This window comes from Lycium barbarum, chromosome 5, assembly GCF_019175385.1.
Source record: "Lycium barbarum isolate Lr01 chromosome 5, ASM1917538v2, whole genome shotgun sequence".
Taxonomy (NCBI): Eukaryota; Viridiplantae; Streptophyta; class Magnoliopsida; order Solanales; family Solanaceae; genus Lycium; species Lycium barbarum.
In genome coordinates, this window is record NC_083341.1 from 138,245,235 (window position 1) to 138,263,100 (window position 17,866).

At 34.3% G+C, this 17,866-nt stretch overlaps 1 protein-coding gene across 1 annotated transcript; it reads left to right on the forward strand.

Moving 5' to 3' along the window:
* Positions 1 to 1,562: 1,562 nt before the first annotated feature.
* On the forward strand, positions 1,563 to 4,468 carry LOC132641841 (piriformospora indica-insensitive protein 2-like). The gene is made up of 2 exons (XM_060358933.1): positions 1,563 to 2,488; positions 3,120 to 4,468. Exons 1-2 carry the CDS (start codon positions 2,276 to 2,278, stop codon positions 4,329 to 4,331), a joined length of 1,425 nt encoding a protein of 474 aa, XP_060214916.1. The 5' UTR covers positions 1,563 to 2,275; the 3' UTR covers positions 4,332 to 4,468.
* The last annotated feature ends 13,398 nt before the right edge of the window (positions 4,469 to 17,866 follow it).

Here is a 17,866-nt window from a genome sequence, read left to right on the forward strand (position 1 = left end):
TGCAAATTGGGCTGAGGGCCATGTGGGCAAAATGGAGGACTCTATGTTCATACTACAGTCCTACTCCTAATGCTAGTATTATAATGGAGTAGATTTATTAACTTAGGGTCATTAATGTATATATTTATCTTGCATAATTGAAGTTCATTATTTATTCGTTTGCCCTACTTTCATTTAAGAAAGGAAAAAGAATATAAAGGACTTCATTGAAATCATTAGGACTACTTTAAATATATATATACGAAATAGGAGGAAATATATGAAAATAAATTATTACAATTTGAATAGAAATAAATTATTCTATAAAAAGTTCTTATATCGGGCGGTGTGCACAAAGTTTAAAAAAAAAAGAAAAAAAGATTCAAAACTTGTGGTCTAGAACATACGATAGAGATTTACATGGTTGAAAATCATTTTATTAAAAATAAAATGAAAAAACTTAAAATTAAATTATTTTAAAATAAGAAGTACTGTGATATTCTTTTGAAACAAACCAAATAGGAAAGTAGACGGAAATAGTGACAAAACGATATAGAATTAAATAAGTGACTTTTTTAGTTTTATAGAGAGTAAAGTTTTAGACTTGGGATGGTAATGTAAAACGATAAATTAATCTCAATTTTCTTGGGAATATTTTAACTAAAGCTAGATATGTCAACGCAAGATCAAGTTCCAAAGAAAGTAATCAAACTAAATGGCACTTTCCAAGGTTATGCAATTATGCATTGTCTTTTCAATCTGTTAAAAGGGAAAATCCAGCAGCACAAAAACAGAAGAACACAACACAAAGGTATTCACCCAAAGCCAAAAACTACCTTTGTCTTGCATGTATTTACATGCACCTTCCTAACATGATGGTCCCCTAGCCCCAACAAGATCAAGGAAAGTAAAAAAGAAATCCTAACTACAAGTATAGGTAAATTCATACGGAGAATTTGAAATAGTAAATTCCTGTTTGTAAATTTTTAACCATAAATGTAGAGTCTGAGCCAACTCCATAAGTCTGCCCCCTGGATAAATCCCAACTCTAATAGGAGTAACAATTTCCTACAAAGCTTGTATGCCCTCCATTCCATATTTATAACCTAGATATTTGTTATAATTAATTACTTGTTGAACCCATAAGATCAATTTACTTAAAAATGATAGTGACCCCCTGGCAAGAAAAAAATTGCAATAGCTAAATAGTGATGAGAAATATCAGTCAACTATATATCTCCAGTTTACCCTAATCCTCCATGAAATGCAAAAACTTCCGCATATTTTGACCATTCAAGGTGAAAAATAATTGTCTCCTCGGCATAATTGGGATAAAATTGAGTCAGTATTAGATTGATTATGAAATTTAAGTAGGAAAGAATTTTAATACATACCAAAAATATCCTTAACTTGTGATCATATACATGTTAAGAATTTCATATATTGCCACACTTGAAGATTAAAAAGGAAAGATTATGGAATAGAGGAAGTACATCCCTTTCAACAAACTTCACTACTCTACTAGACTAGTTTCTAATGCCACACTTAAGAATTTCATATAGGAGAATGAATTTAGTTTCTCTTTTCTTTCTCAAAAACTTTAAAAAACCACAGTTTTGCAGTTCTTATTATTGACATTACCATAATTTGCTTTTAATGTGGAGCATTGGGAACTGTGCTATAATAGCCTTTTAGCTGCTGAGACATCCTAGACTTATGTGTTATGTCCTCTGCTTCCCTTTTGGCTTTCTGCCACTCTACTCCTCCTTTTCTACCTTAGCTTTCTATAAACATTTTTAAAGCACCTTCCTCCTTTACTTCTTTGTTCCCTCCATTTCCCTGTTTGATTAGATTCTTTAGGATTTTCCACCCCTACTATAAATGTACACATTTTTTCAATTAAATGAAGCATTTCAATACATGCCCTCTTGGTAAATGACTTCAAAGTTATAAGTTCTAGTTTGGCTCATACACTTTCTTGCATGGTTGTCAAATTTTATTACTTTCAAGATTTTGTCTACTCATTTTCAAGTTTTTTTGGCTTCAAAGAGTGATGGGGTTCTTCAAGAAATCTAGTCTGTTTGTATGACAAAGTTGAATTGAACTCATTTTCAAGAATTTAAGTTTGTTTGTGTGACCATGTTTTTATTTCAAGACTTTGTGAACTCATTTTCAAGAATTTATGGCTTGAGAAAATGATGGGGAGCTTCAAGAATCTTAGTCTGTTTGTGTGACAAAGTTTTTTTTCTTAACACTTGGTGAACTCATTCAAGAGTTTTTTTGGTTTCAAAGAAAGATGAGGAGCTTCAAGAATTCAAGTTTATGTGTGTTTGTTTTCTTCTACCTCGTTCATTTTGGTGTCTGGTGCAATGGTGATACTGAAAGTATGGCAGCTCCAATGGAGAAAAATGAGATAAATGCACTTTATTCTGCTATTCAAGGATTTGTGGGCAAATGGTGGAATGGTTCAGATCTTTATCCAGATCCTTGTGGTTGGACTCCTATACAGGTAAAAAAAAAAACATTAAGTTCTCACTTTTTAGTTACTTTTTCTGTCTTATGGATTCTGTTTGGGAAAAGGGGTAAATAAAAGGAACTAACTATTTGTGTCTTAGCTGCCATGTTAGTGAATTCCTTATGTATGGAAAGTAAAAGAAATTAGAATCTTTGTGCATAAGGTTCTAATATTGCTAAAGAGGAAAGGAAGTGAGTTGTTTGTCCTTTATTATTTTGTGGTATACATGACTAGAAATGACTTCTCATTGTAAAGGTTGTTCTAAAGCTTGAAGTGGAATTGCTATTTTCTGGAAGTTTTTCCTATGACAGATGCTCAAGAATATGAATAAGTTGTTTATTTTATCATCATTTTTTCAGATCTAACGTTATTTGGAATGATAGCCATAAAAAGAATTTGATGAACCAACTTCAATAATGGCATGTACATTCTTGTCCTGTTTGTTTTAGCAGTTTTGTTAGACCAACAGAAAAAGAATATGCTTGAAAACACAAAGATAATACAGGGCTAGACAGAGCTTATTAATATTTTTGAATAATTATGACTAGTTTCTTGTAATCTTGTTGACGCCTTCAAATCTTTTAGCTTACATATGTATATTTTTAAATTTCTATTTCCTCTGCAGGGTGTATCTTGTGACCTGTTTGATGGTTTTTGGTATGTTACTGACTTAAATATTGGACCTATACATGATAATTCTGTAAGTTGTGCACCAAATGTGGAATTCAGTCCCAATATCTTTACTCTAAAGCACCTTAAATCTCTCTCATTCTTCAATTGTTTCGTTTCGCCTCGCCACCATCCAACTCCAATCCCTACAGAGAGCTGGGAATTTCTTGCTGGTAGCTTGGAGTCACTCGAGTTTCGATCAAATCCTGGTCTCATTGGACAAATCCCCACAACATTTGGAAGGCTCATAAAGCTCCAATCTTTAGTACTAGTAGAAAATGGATTATCTGGTGAAATGCCACCAAATCTTGGGAATTTAGTGAACTTGAGGAGACTAGTTCTTGCTGGAAACAAACTTAATGGTAAAATCCCGGACAGTTTCGGAGGGTTCACTCAACTTTTGATATGTGATTTAAGCAGAAATTCACTTTCTGGTGTATTGCCTAAAGGATTATTTGGAGGGTTGGTTTCACTTTTGAAACTTGATTTGAGTTACAACCGAATAGAGGGAAAAATTCCAGAAGAGATTGCAAAACTGACCGATTTGACACTTTTGGACCTTAGTAACAACTTTTTATCAGGTGGATTGACAAGGTCACTTCAAGAAATGACATGTTTGGAAGAGTTAGTCTTGTCAAAAAATCCAATGGGTGGATTCTTGGAGAGTCTTGATTGGCAAAACATGAGAAAGTTAACAACTTTGGATCTGTCAAACATGAACTTGACAGGTGGGATACCAGGGTCTATAGCAGACCTAAAAAAACTAAGATTTTTAGGTCTTAATGATAATAAACTCAATGGACAAATACCAAAAAGTCTTGAAAATCTTCCTAATGCAAGTGCTATTTACCTACATGGTAACGATCTGACAGGTGAACTTAAATTCTCTGAATGGTTTTATGGGAAAATGGGAAGGAGATTTGGGGTATGGGGAAATCCAAATATTTGTTACCCTTTTGGTTTGATGTCAACAAGATACGTCCCATTTGGGGTAAAACCATGTCAGCAAGAAAATTTTATTATTCATCTTGATGAGACAAAGTCAAAGTTGGCAAATGGGAATTTTGTGGTTGATCAGAATTCTCATTCTTCAATGGCATCTTTAAATGGGATTTGGAGATGTTTTCTAGTTGAGCTATTTATGGTCATTCTCCTACTGTTGAATTGAAAAATGGGAATTTGGATGTGAGAAAAGATGCCATTGGCAACAGTGATCAACCTTTTTTTGTATTTTTTGTTTCTTTCTTCAAATGTATTCCGTTGTCTTTTAAACATATGAATGAATGGATGTACATAGTTGACTCTTGTTGGACTTGCAAGAAATAGAGATTACTAGATATTCAATTCAATGTTGTACAATAGAGGTATATAACATGAGTATTACTAGAAATTTAGAGATGAGTCAGAAATCATGGAAGGTTAAATTTCAAGAAGCTATGGAAATATACAAACTTTCACATCTTGTACATAATTTTATTCACAAGAGAACCCGTAGCCGCTACCCTTCAGGTGTGCACAGGGTAAACCCCACTTCTATACAATAGCTCGCAAACCACACAGAAGAGATAACCTGCACTAGGCAAGTGTCATGCGACGAGCTAAACCCCGAAGGCAAATTTCTTGCTTTTTATAGGTAAGGGGTTTCGAACCTGAGACCTCCATTATGGAAGCTCCATGCTCAACCAACTGAGCCACCCTTGTGGGTACATCTTGTACAACATTAGTTGGATTCATTTCAACTACTAAAATAATAGAGGTGCAGGAGAGGAAAATCCTTACATCAGGTGTTTAAACCAAATCAATTTCAACTTATCATAATTTAATATTTTGATAAAATAATAATATATATTAATTAATCGCGGTTAAATGATAGGAGTGAATATGAAAACACATATCTTGCATCAGTTTGGTGACGATATTGATCTAATTGCACCTTCACCTCGAGCAAAACCAAACCCAAGAAATCAGTGGTCATTTGGTTCAATGAGTAGTTTTGGAGGAATTATTTATGTGGTGAATAAGAGTACAAGGATTGTTACGCATAATGTAGCTTTATTACACGGTGATTGATTACTTCTTAAGTTTTTTATTTGGTCTTTAGATACTTTTGTTCATCTATTGACTCTGATTCTTATTCTATTTCAAATACAATAAGTATACAAATTCCCACATAAATTTTGTAGGTACTAGTAATGTGGGGTTTATCAAAATCAACCAAATGATGTGTTAAATTATTCAATGATTTATATATTCTGCAACAACGTCGGGGCCACCCATGTCCAATGGATATCAATTGTTTCATCGCTGAAAAATGTGTGTGTGTATATATGTTGAGTCTCTTTACTGTTTTTGTGTTTAATTTTTATATTCTAATTCTCTTAGCAAAAATCATGATTCCACCTCTATCGTACAAGTGTACAACCAAGCAAATATGGTTGCAATAACTTATGTAAAATCTTTTATTAGAATTGTTTTTGTTAGTACGGTAAACAACGAAACATTAACGAACCACGGTAATGAGTAACTGTTCACATTTTTACCTAAAAAAAAAAAAGGTTCACATTTCTATCTCTAGCAACTTGCTAGTTAGCAACGCAGACCAACATCACAAAGCTCCAAAATATGTACTTCACTTTTCTGGTAAGGAAAATGAATAAGTCAGAAAATTGTTAACTCGAGTTTTGGATTAGTCTTCATTGGAAGTTTGTAATCTTTTGCTCTGTGGTTTCTTTTCAACCTTTGTTTCAATTGGTTTGACAATGAAGTGATAGGAGGAGCTTTACCAGAATTTTTCCATCCTAATCAGACATCTCAGGTTTAAAACATACAATATGTAACTTTTAATAGAGAGCACTTTATACTGGGGCAAGTACACAAATAGCCGATTTTGAGACCACCATTTAAATCATAACCTCATGTATAAAATTTATGAGTTTAGCAATTTCGGAAATTCACTCATGAAGTATGTTTGGCTTGTCAAGGCCAAACTTTCAACATTTTGCCTGAAGTTTGAGGTCTAACTTCGACAATGCTTGAAGTTTGGCTTGTCAAGGTCAAATTTTAAACATGTGTGTCTGAAACTGAAAGTTGTTTTTCTAAAGTTTGAATTACCAACATCATCCCTGCTAATGTTTTTGTACTTTTTCAACAGCACCTACTTAATTTAACAGTTTTCATATTCGAAATTCAAGACTCACTTCTTCAAACTTGCAACAGTAATAATTTTAATGTTGAAAACCCTTAACCGGCTACAGATACAAAGTTTTTAAGAAAGTGGCTGCACTCTAAATTACACAAGACCAATAGACTATGGAGTGAAATTAACACCTTTATATTCGTTACTGAACTTACAGATCAGTAAATTTTCGAACATTGAATGTTAGGAAACAAAATAGAGGGTAGCTAGGGCTGCTATAGAAGTTAGAATGTGGCAGTGAATTTGTGGTGTTTAGCAGGTGCAAGCAATCTTGTTAATATAATGGAGTAGATTTTCAACAGTCTGCAATATATGTAGTGCATACATGGTACAATTTTGAGTGTGGTCCTAGCTAGCATAAATTTGTGGTTAAAGCCAAAGGGAGCAAGATGATGATGATGAAAGGGAAGGAGTACGTCTACACACTTTTTTCAAGGTTTGATGAATTTAAAGATGTGTCAGTTTAGCCACCGGCCTGTTCTTCATCCGGGCTTATATGGAGTCCGGAACCTAAATGACTCAAAAAAAGACCAAAGTAAACCAAAATATCCCAATAAAAAATAGAGCTATCAAAGTACACCAAAATACCCCAATAAAAAATAGAGTTATCAAAGTACCCTTAGAGCAATAATTTTCTGCATTATTGGACTTAACTATAACAGCTTAGATAAGTCCAATAACGCAGTAAATTACTGCGTTATTTTGCTTCTTTCTTTTTTTGGTTAATTACTCTCTTTCGTTTAAATTTTCCCACTTTTTCCGTACTTTGGCCATAGATTAATCATGCTTCGAGATTCCGGAACTTCAATATTTTATATAGAACCAGGTTTTTTTTCCGCAATTAATAATGTAGGCTCAATATATCAAGGGTACGCAAAACTTCAGGTCGTCGTTTTAGTGGTTGAAAAGTGCTCGAAGTAAGTTTTTGTTTGAAAACTTGTTATCATCAGCTTTCAATTTTTTATTTTTTAGGGTTTAGATTTAAGCGTGTTATTTTTTAGTTACTGCGTAACTTTATTAGAATATGTTGCGATTTTTTTTAGAATTAATTTAGGATGTCACACGAGTTAATTATAAACGATAACAAATAGTAAAATAAAATTTATCATTAAGAAATAGATATGCAAAAAATATAATATTTGCTTAATAAATTATTAATTTTTTATTCTATGCTAATTTATTAATTAGCGAATATATCCACGCTTCGCTCAATAATATTAATGACATTATCTTGGTCATTTTGCTAATACTCAAAATAAAAAATAATACTTCTATTGATTTAGTCACATTTGTTTCATAGTTATTTTTATTTAATATTCTTCCTTCAAATTTACACAGTTTCAGCTAAAAAGGGATAGTTGTAAATGTCTAATTTTGGTACTCTCGTCTCAATTATTTTTTAAATTTTTAGTAAATACTAAGTTAAAAATGTATGTTTCACCATTTTATAAATTTAATAAATATATATCCAAGTGTTGTTTTACATCTCCTTGTGTAAAACAATATTTTCTTTTCTAATTTTTGAAATAAAGAGAATCAAAAAGAAGTTTTTTATTTGATATTTCCATTATCTTGACATTTTTTAATTTCGTTTACACGTAAATCATAATACAAATTTTTCTAAGAAAAAAAACTTTTCTTTTTTTCTTCATATTCATACACTTAATTTCTCTTAGAATATCGACAATTGGTACCATTCATTGATTAACCAAATCAATTCCTTGTTCTCCTCACTGCTAATAATCTTATTGAAAATACCAAGAATCACTATTTTGCTTAATTCCTCCTATCACTATGATTTTTTATATATTTTAAGTATAAATTCGATTGAGAGAAATCAAGAGAAAACGCTACTTGAGAAATACATAGCCGCTACCACATGGTGAAGTATAGGAACTTTGAAATTGTTGCTGGAATAACCTCTTTAAAACCTCTCAAATCCCACTTAACAGATTTGAGGGAGTTAAGTCCTTTTTGTGGTTCTTTTTCTTTCTTCTATTGTAAAAAATTTCAATTTTTTTTTTTGTGCAATGAGACAAATAATCACAATTTCAAATGTTGTAGTTAGTTTTGGGAGCATGTAGAGATAATAATATTTTTGCAATTTTCTTTCTCTCGTCTTTTTTACTTAAACAATGAAAAATAACCAAATTCAATGAGAACTCGGTAGAATGACTTCTAAAATTCAAAATAGGCATTTAAATTAGGCCTAGCAAAAAGCAAAGTTATTAAATATGAATTAACACCATAACTAAAAGTCTGAAAAAGACTAAAAGAGTAACAACAAATTTAATACATACAATTTTTATCTTTTTCCTGTCGAGATCTCGAGAAATTAATTTCTTTCTCGTCTCATACTAATGACATCTATCGAAAACTCAATGTCATCTTAAAAGCAAAAATGGTAAAAGAGATTCTACATCAAAGTGCATTACAAAAAACAAACTCGAAAGATTCTACAATCATGTGCATCATAAAAATTAACTCAAAAGAGTTACCTCCATTTTGCAAATTTTCACTGTATCACGTGTGATTTACCCTCCGACTCAACCTACAATTAACATAGATTCTACCATAATGTACATTACAAAAAAAATAACTACCTCAAAATACTCTTACCTTCAATTTGTAAACGTTTATTCTCTGCCGTGATTTATCCTCCGACCAACCTACAACCATCATTCATTCACATTAAAACAAAAAAAAAAAATTGTATTTTCAAAAACGAAATCAATTCCTATACGATAAAACTCACTATAATATCGATTGTAGATGAGTTAACTATAGAAATACTAAGAAGAAAATGAAAGGCAAAACTAACAAAAATGGCAAAAAAAAAAAAAAAAAGGCAACAAAAAAAGAGAAGAATCTTCATGTGCAGAGATTTTGACATGCGAGGAAAGAAATGATAATGCTAAATGAAGAATACAGGAAAATGCAATGAATAGGATATGCTTTATTAGTTATAGACTTATAGTAACCAATACAATTTGTAACTTATGAGTAATACAAATATAAAGAGTAACTTATGTTGAGTGATTGTAATAAAATTGTATTAAGTTCATAATTAATTGTCATAAAAGTATTTCTTAACTATTTCACTAACTATTGCATGATAACTCAAGTACGAATAAGAGGAAGTAAAAGGAAAAAGCTAAAAAAAGAAGAAGGAAAAAATGAAACCACAACTATTTCACTAACTATTGCATGAAGTTATGGCAGTAGGAACAAACGTCTATATACCTTTATATATTGTAACAAAATAAGTATTAAATGCATTAATCGTCATAAAAGTATATATTTTAAAACTGGCAAGCATGGATAACTCAAGCAAGAATAAGAGGAAGTATAAAAAAAAGTAAATATTCTAATTCCAGTTTTCTTAAATGCTTTATCAATTTAATTGAGCAATGAATGTGGATAATTATAGACTTATTGACAAAATGATTTTAATTTCAATCAAATATTTTGAGGGAAATATAAAAGAAAAATGTCAAAAATTTGACTAAAAAAAATTACCAATAATGGCCTAGATGAATGTAAATAGTCGACATTAAAAAAAGAATAAAGAGTAACGTGAGAAGTTGTAATAGAAACAAGGTATATTGAATAATTATAATAAGTGTAATGAGTTTACATAATTATACTGAATAATTGTAATGAGTGTACATAATTACCTATTCTCCTTAATTAACCACTATCATCCTGACCCTTTGTCTTCATCCGGTAATTGACAAATTTAAGATCTTATAAAGGAGACTTCATTTTTAATTAATAGGGGATAGTAAAAATAATTTAATTAATTGGACATTTTTGGAGCAAAATGAGAAGGAACAAAATTCAAAAAAAGGAGAAAAAAGATAAATACTAATGGAGGTCATAGAGAGGTGTCATATCACCTTGTCTATTCCTAGTTTTATATTATATATAGATTAGAAAATTAATCTCTTATTATTTGTTAATTATGTAATTGCTAATTTATTTATTCAAATTGTTTATCATATGTTAATTGTTAATGTGCTAAGTAGTTATCTAATTTATGTGTTAATTATTTAATTAATGAATAATTAGTTAGTTAATATACATATAATTTCTCGTTAAATGAATTAGTTCGTTATTACTTTAATTATAATTAGAAGAATAATTAGTTAGCAATTGTTAATTATAAATTAGTTAGTTAAATTTATTCCCGATAAAGGATTAGTTAGTTAACATAATTTCCTATTTAATATAAACTTTTTTTTGGTAAATAAGATTTTTATTAACCAAAAGCAAGTATGTACAGAGCTCAAAATGTTTTAATCCAGTCACATGGACAAAGTCCCAAGGTCCTGGTCCAATATTAGCTCAACAACTATTACAACCACAAATCTCTATATGGGATAGTAGTCCAGTTAGGCCATTCTGTACGCTAACCGTGGATGCAAGCTTCCTCGAACCATCACCTCTTGCACTATCATCCTAATTAATATCTCTAGTGTCCTCTCCTTCTGCTAAAAAACTCTGTTGTTTCTTTATTGCCATAGGATGTAGACACTACCAGCAGCCACCATTCTACATACTTGAGATTGAGCAGCTTTTCCATTTACCTGTGCGCACATCCATAGCACCTCGTTTGTCCAGTCCATTGCTTTTCGTTGGTACCCTTGCCACATCAGTAGTTTCTCCCAAATTGCTGCAGAGAAGGAGTACTGAAAGAACAGGTGGTCTATCGTCTCCGGTTCAGTTCCGCATAGCGGGCAAGCAACCTGATTTGTTATGCCCCATTTCTTTAGTCTATCTCGGGTGTAAAGCCTTCTATTAAGTGCCAAGTATAGTATGAATACCCACTTTGGGGAGCCGTGATTGTTGCAAATAAGCCTTCTCCAACTTACCTTCTGGTGGCATCCTCTAAGCTTGAGGTATAATTGCTTAATGGAGAAGGTAGGAGCAGCCGTAAATTCTTCAGTGTCAATTCCTGCTAACTCCAAAGTCCTAGTTGCTTTAAAAATCTTTTTTAACATCCATGAGGCCTGTTGTGGAAAATAGTTCCACACACTTTGATTCTTGATATAGTATGCATGTACCCACTTTACCCATAGTTTGTCTGCCTTTCTACACAAATTCCAAAGTAGCTTACAGACAACAGCCTTATTCCAGGTCTGTGCATGTAGTATATAAAGTCCACCCGCTACTTTGGGTAAGCATAATTGCTCCCATGCTATCAAAGCCTTCTTTGAGGCAACTGTATCTCCTGTCCAAAGGAATGTTCTGCATATTGTTTCCACTGCTTTTAAAACCTTTTTTGGAAGGATGAAAATTTGGGCCCAGAAGGTTTGTATGGCAAAAAGAACAGTTTTAATAAGCTGCAATCTGCCAACATATGTTAGCAGTTTTGAAGTCCAGTGAGTGACTCTTCCCATCATCTTATCAATCAAGAGCATACATTGCATAACAGATAGTCTTTTAGTGCTTAGGGGCACCCCCAAATATCTAAAAGGAAAACTCCCTTTACTGAACTGCAGTTTATCCAGGACAGCTTGCTGAGTTATCATGTCTACCCCTCCAAAATAGATTGAACTTTTGCTAGTGTTTCCTATTAGCCCGGATGCTGCTGAAAACTTTAGGAAACACTCATACACTTTATAGATGGACGATTCATCACCCCTACAAAATAGGAGTAGATCATCTACAAGCCCAAGTTGGACAATATTCATTTTTTCACACTTAGAGTGGTGGTTAAAATCAGAATCAGTACCCAGAGGCTTCAATACTCTATTTAGATACTCCATACATAGCACAAAAAGGAAAGGGGACAAAGGATCCCCTTGCCTTAACCCCTTTTTAGCAGGGAAGGCCTGTGATAGCTTCCCATTAATCACAATAGCATAGTTGACAGTAGAAACACATACCATAATCCATTTGACAAATTGATCAGGGAAGTTCAGGCTGATGAGAATTTGCTCTAGAAAGGGCCATTCCACAGAATCATATGTTTTTTGCATGTCGATCTTTAACATACACCTTGGTGAGATGTTCTTCCTACCATAACCTTTGACCAATTCATGGCTTAATATAATATTATCACTGATTAGCCGCCCAGGCACAAAAGCAGTCTGATTATTTTCCGCCAGTTTTGCCATGACACACTGTAATCTTCTAGTGATAATATTAGAGATAAGCTTGTATATGACAGTACAACAAGAAATGGGCCTATACTCTTTATCTGACACTGGGTTCTTGACTTTTGGAATTAATGTGACACTAGTGCAGTTTATTTCAGTAGGTAGGACATGGTTTTGGATAAATAGTAAAACAGCAGCAGTGATATCCTTACCAGTGATCTCCAAAGACTTCCTGAAAAAATAAGCATTGAATCCGTCATGTCCAGGTGCTTTCCCGTCATCAATGTCTCTTAATGCATGCGAAACCTCATCAGCAGTTATAGGACTAGTAAGTTTCATTTGATCTGCTCTATCCAGGACATTTCCCATTTTCATAACTCCTGGATCAATTGCTGGCAAAGAGCTTGCTTTAGAACCCAACAGACTACTATAGAAAGCACATATTTCCTTTTCTATTTCCTGCTAAGTGTACAACCACCTGCCAGTATCAGTTCTTAAACAATTGATCTTATTTGTGGCCACTCTGCCTTTCATGATTGCAAAAAATAAACTTGAGTTTGAGTCACACAACTTCAGCCACTGAACTCTGGACTTTTGCCTCCAGATACTCTCCTCAATGTTTGTCCATTTCTCAAATTCAGCTCTCGCTAGCTTCTCCTCAGGCACGAGGTGCTGGTGTTGTCCATCAGCTATAAGCAGCTGAATATCAGTGAGTTTTTTCCTTAAAGCATCGATTTTCTCTTTTATCCCTTGAAATTCTTTTTTCCTCAGCATTTTTAAACCACTCTTGACGTGCATGAGTTTGCTCCAGACTTGCTTTAGCGTGGGTTGATATAGATTCCTAGTCCAGCAACCTCTTACAACCTCTTTGAAACCTTCATGATCAGCCATGTAGTTGTAGAACTTGAAAGGTTTATGATGAATCATTCTTTGCTCGACTATGGACAGGCTAAAAGGGGAATGATCTGAGAAGAGAGGTTCCATGGCACTCACATTAGTTAGATGTAGCTGCATCATCCAAGTTGAGTTTACCAGAGCCCTATCAATTTTGCTAGAGACAGTGCCATTGGTCTATGTGAATTCATACCTTGCAGTTTTCAATTCATTAAGGCCTGTGTTTTGAATAAAATTCCTGAAATCTCTAACTTCACTTTCTTGGACTTCTGTACCATTCACCCTGTCATCAACCTCAGTTATGGCATTGTAGTCTCCCATGAGAACCCAAGGGGCTTGGGCACCCGCATGTATCTTTTCTAACTCCAACCATAATGATTTCCTTGTAGCAGCAGTGTGGAAACCATATATTGCTGTAAATAAGAACTGAATGGTTCCAACAGTTACCAAGCTATGTATGAATTGGTCTTGAGACTGAATTATTGTTACTGAGACTCTAGCAGGGTACCACAACAGCCAGATTCTGCCTTGGTCATTGCTATTATAGTTATCAGCCCATGTCTACCCTGGAAAAACTTTCTTCACTATTTTTGCTGCAAATTTTCTATTAACTCTATGCTCAATTATTGCTATTATGTGTACATTATTCTCCCTAACAAACTTTACCAGATCCCTTTGCTTATAAAGCTTATTAAAACCCCTCACATTCCATGTAACCAGCCTCATTGAGAAATATTGGGGGGTTTTAGATCCAAGTCTACCTCGGCAGTACTTGTTTGGCCGCCATCAATCTGCATAACAGGTCCCACATTACTCGGCTCAGTGTTGTTACTTACTTCACTCGCACCCTTCTTTGTAGCCACTGCATTGTTACTAGCTGGAAACATCTGCCCCCTAGCAGTGATCCTCTGCTGGATTTCAGGCCAGTCAACCCCATTTGGTGGAGGTGTAACACTAACTATCTGACCAACCACCTTTCCTTGTTCATTCTTTGATTTCCATTCCTGCTTATTCATTTGGCCTTGAGCTTTTAGACCAGCCTCTTTCTGTTTTGGTGCTTGTCCTGGCTCTTTATTTTTTGGAAAAGGGACAATCTCTTTTGGCTGAGTATTATCCTTTATTTCCTGTGGCTCCTTTATTCGAGGCTTTGTTGTGGTGGTTTTAATCTATCTCTGGAGCAATCTCAATGACCTAACTGACAACATGTACCACAATACAATGGTTTCCAATCGTATGTGACAACTTGGTCAAACACCTTTCCATTTGGGTCCTGAACCTTAACCTTTCCTGGCAGTGGTCTTGTAATGTCCATTTCAACCAACACTCTCGCATAGGAAATCCTTTCAACAACAGTGGTGCATTCATCAGCATACAAAGGGTTCTTTAAACCACTACTAATCCTGCTTAGTGTTTTCATTTCCCAACAATTTAGTGGTAGGTTGGGATACTTCACCCACAGAGGTATTGTCTTAAGAACTTCTGCAGCAACATCAAAATCAGCAGACCATGCTTTAATTATAACCGGTTTGTTGTTCAACATTTGAGGCCCTGAATACAGAATCTCATTCTTATCATCCAAACTCCCAAATCGCAACACAAAATACCCATCATTATGATAGAAAATTTGGGGTTTAGCCACATACTCCCAATTGTGTTCAACAAACCTAGATATACTAGAAATAGTGGGGGAGGCACCCACCAAATATAGAATAACAACAGTCTTCCATTTTTCACTACCTACATCCACCGCTCCTTTTTCAAGTATAACAATTTTCTCCCCATCGCGGATAGTAGGCGCAATAAATGTGAGACTCATACCCTTATCAGCCATTTTATTTGTTTGGAAAAGTGTGTTCCATGGTCGCTCAACTGGTACTTGTTTCAATTCCTTGCTTGTCTCTACCCTATCAATTTGCTGGTATGCTTCACCCAGAGTTAGATTTGGGTTCTCTTGAACCCTAACAACTGACCCAGATCTAGAAACACCCTTTCCATCATTGGACCCTACTAGATTACCCAAGGTTATGACCGGTGTTTTTGGCCCCAGTCCAGCTGGTCGTTGTGTCCCTGTGCCATTTCCGGTACCAAGAGGTGTTTTAGAGGCGTACTCCTTGGTGCTTCCCTCCACTTGCGATATCGTTTTAACGCCATTCCCTTTCTCGATCTGCTTTTTCGCATTCTCATCGCGTTATTCATGGCTGTAGCATCCTTCCTTGGCTTCGCTCTGGCCATTTGGCCAGTAGGCGCACGATAGCAGCACACTAACGTACACCAGAGAGGAGAGAGGAGTTAATAATAAACTTATAGTTAAGAACTTAATTAAGTAAGTTCTTATTCAAAAATATATAGTACAACATAATTCTCATAATCTTTACAATCATAAAATGAATAACGAACGATAAGCTAAATCCCGTCGGTACTCAGGTTTAATTTTTAACAAACGTTAATGTATTCAAAATAATTATTTTTTTAATTATATTGAATAAATTATATTGACAGGACACCGCTCTAGCTTCAGCCTCTCAGCATCCCGTCCATAAGACTACTTCCGATTCTGCACTAGACCCACCTCAGGGGCCCTCTCAGGAGCCTACTCATGCACCCGTCGATACACAAGTTTGATTTTTAACACACGTTAATGTATTCAATATAAATTAAAATTAGTACTAAATTTTATATGTTTTTTCACGTCCATCCTTCGGCTTCTGCAGTCATGTCTCCCGATGAAGATGATTCTGTTGCGGTCCCGTCTCCTTGTGAGGATGAGCCCATCTAATTGGACGTTCTGAGCGTACTGCGGTACGAGATCCCAATAAGAAGCACTTTATCGTCAAGAGCACAAAGAAGAGAAGGGCGGATGATCATGACGTAAAGCGTCCTATTATTAAGAGGAGAAAGGGGGACGGGGACGATGACGAGGGTGGTGGGGATCATATATGGCTTAGGCCTCAAGGTATTCTAAAGTCTACTACATGTGGGACGGATTGACGATTGTCTATATGTAATAAGTTGTATAGTTTAAGTGAATATTATATTTTTTGCGTATCTATTTCTTAATGATAAAACTTATTTTACTCTTTGTTATCGTTTATAACTAACTCGTGTGCCATCCTAAGATAATTATAAAAAAATCGCAAAATATTCGAAAAAAGTTACGCATTAACTAAAAAATGACACGCTTAAATCTAAACCCTAAAAAATAAAAAACCTAAAGCTAATGATAACAAGTTTTCAAACAAAAACTTACTTCGAACACTTTTCAACCACTAAAGCGACGACCCGAAGTTTTGTGTATCCTTCATTTATTGAGCCTACATTATTAATTGCACAAAAAAAAAACGGGTTCTATATAAAATATTGAAGTTCCAGAGTTTCGAAACATGATTAATGTATGGCCGAAGTACAGAAAAAGTGTGAAAATTTAAACGAAAGAGAGTAGTTAAAAAAAAAAAAACACAGTAATTTATTGGGTTATTGGACTTAACTGAGCCGTTATAGTTAAGTCCAATAACGCAGTAACTTACCGCGCTAAGGGTACTTTGGTAACTCTATTTTTGTTGGGGTATTTTGATTCACTTTGTCTTTTTTTGGGTCATTTAGGTTCCGGACTCGCTTATCTTGTTCTACTAGTTTTGTTTCTTTTTGCTCACTAGATGTCAGATATCTGCTTTGTGCCGTGATTAATTTGAATTTGCACCATGTAAGTGTGATAAACTAGGTCCATGGCATGTATTATTCCATTGGCCCAATGCCCTTAGGCTATGCCATGATCGAGCCAAAAAAACGTGTGTATCGTGTTAACTAATATCATCCATATAAAACTCTTTACTTTCCTCTCCTATTCTGATGTGGAATTAGCCTAAGATATCACGTGCACCCTTTCATTAGAAGCATGCCAGCCTAGATGCCTGACAATCCTTCTCTTTGACCCGCCCTCATCGAGTTCGTCATAGGCGTCGTAGTATAGCCCATTAAAGAAAAATGTTGCATTTTGGAATTTTTTTTCCATTCTCAAAACTCGAACATAAGATCTCTGGTTAATGGTGAAGAAATCCGGCTATCCACCACCACCCCCCCCCCCCACCCCCCCAAAAAAAGTATCATACTTTCGTTTTTTGTTTGTCAAAAAGAGAATATCATACTTCTTTATTTACAAACAATGTAAGTTTAAATTGCACATTTTACACTTAATGAAAAGATTTATGATTACACAAGTGTATATAACTTGTTTTAAATCATAAGTTTTTTTAAAAAAAAAATCCTTTTAAAAATTTTGTGTCAAATTAAATGACCCGTGGGAGTTTAATTTGGTCTCAACTCACCCTAGAAACCATCATATCAAAATGCTTTTCTTTTCCTGTTATCTTTTTAATGATTTTCTTTAAATTGAATTGACCAATGAATGCTATGATGACTTTCATTTGACGTCGGATTGATATCATATTTGGCATTGAATGCCTCCGTTGATACATTCAAATTCACATTCGTCGTCGTCCATCAAAAAGATTT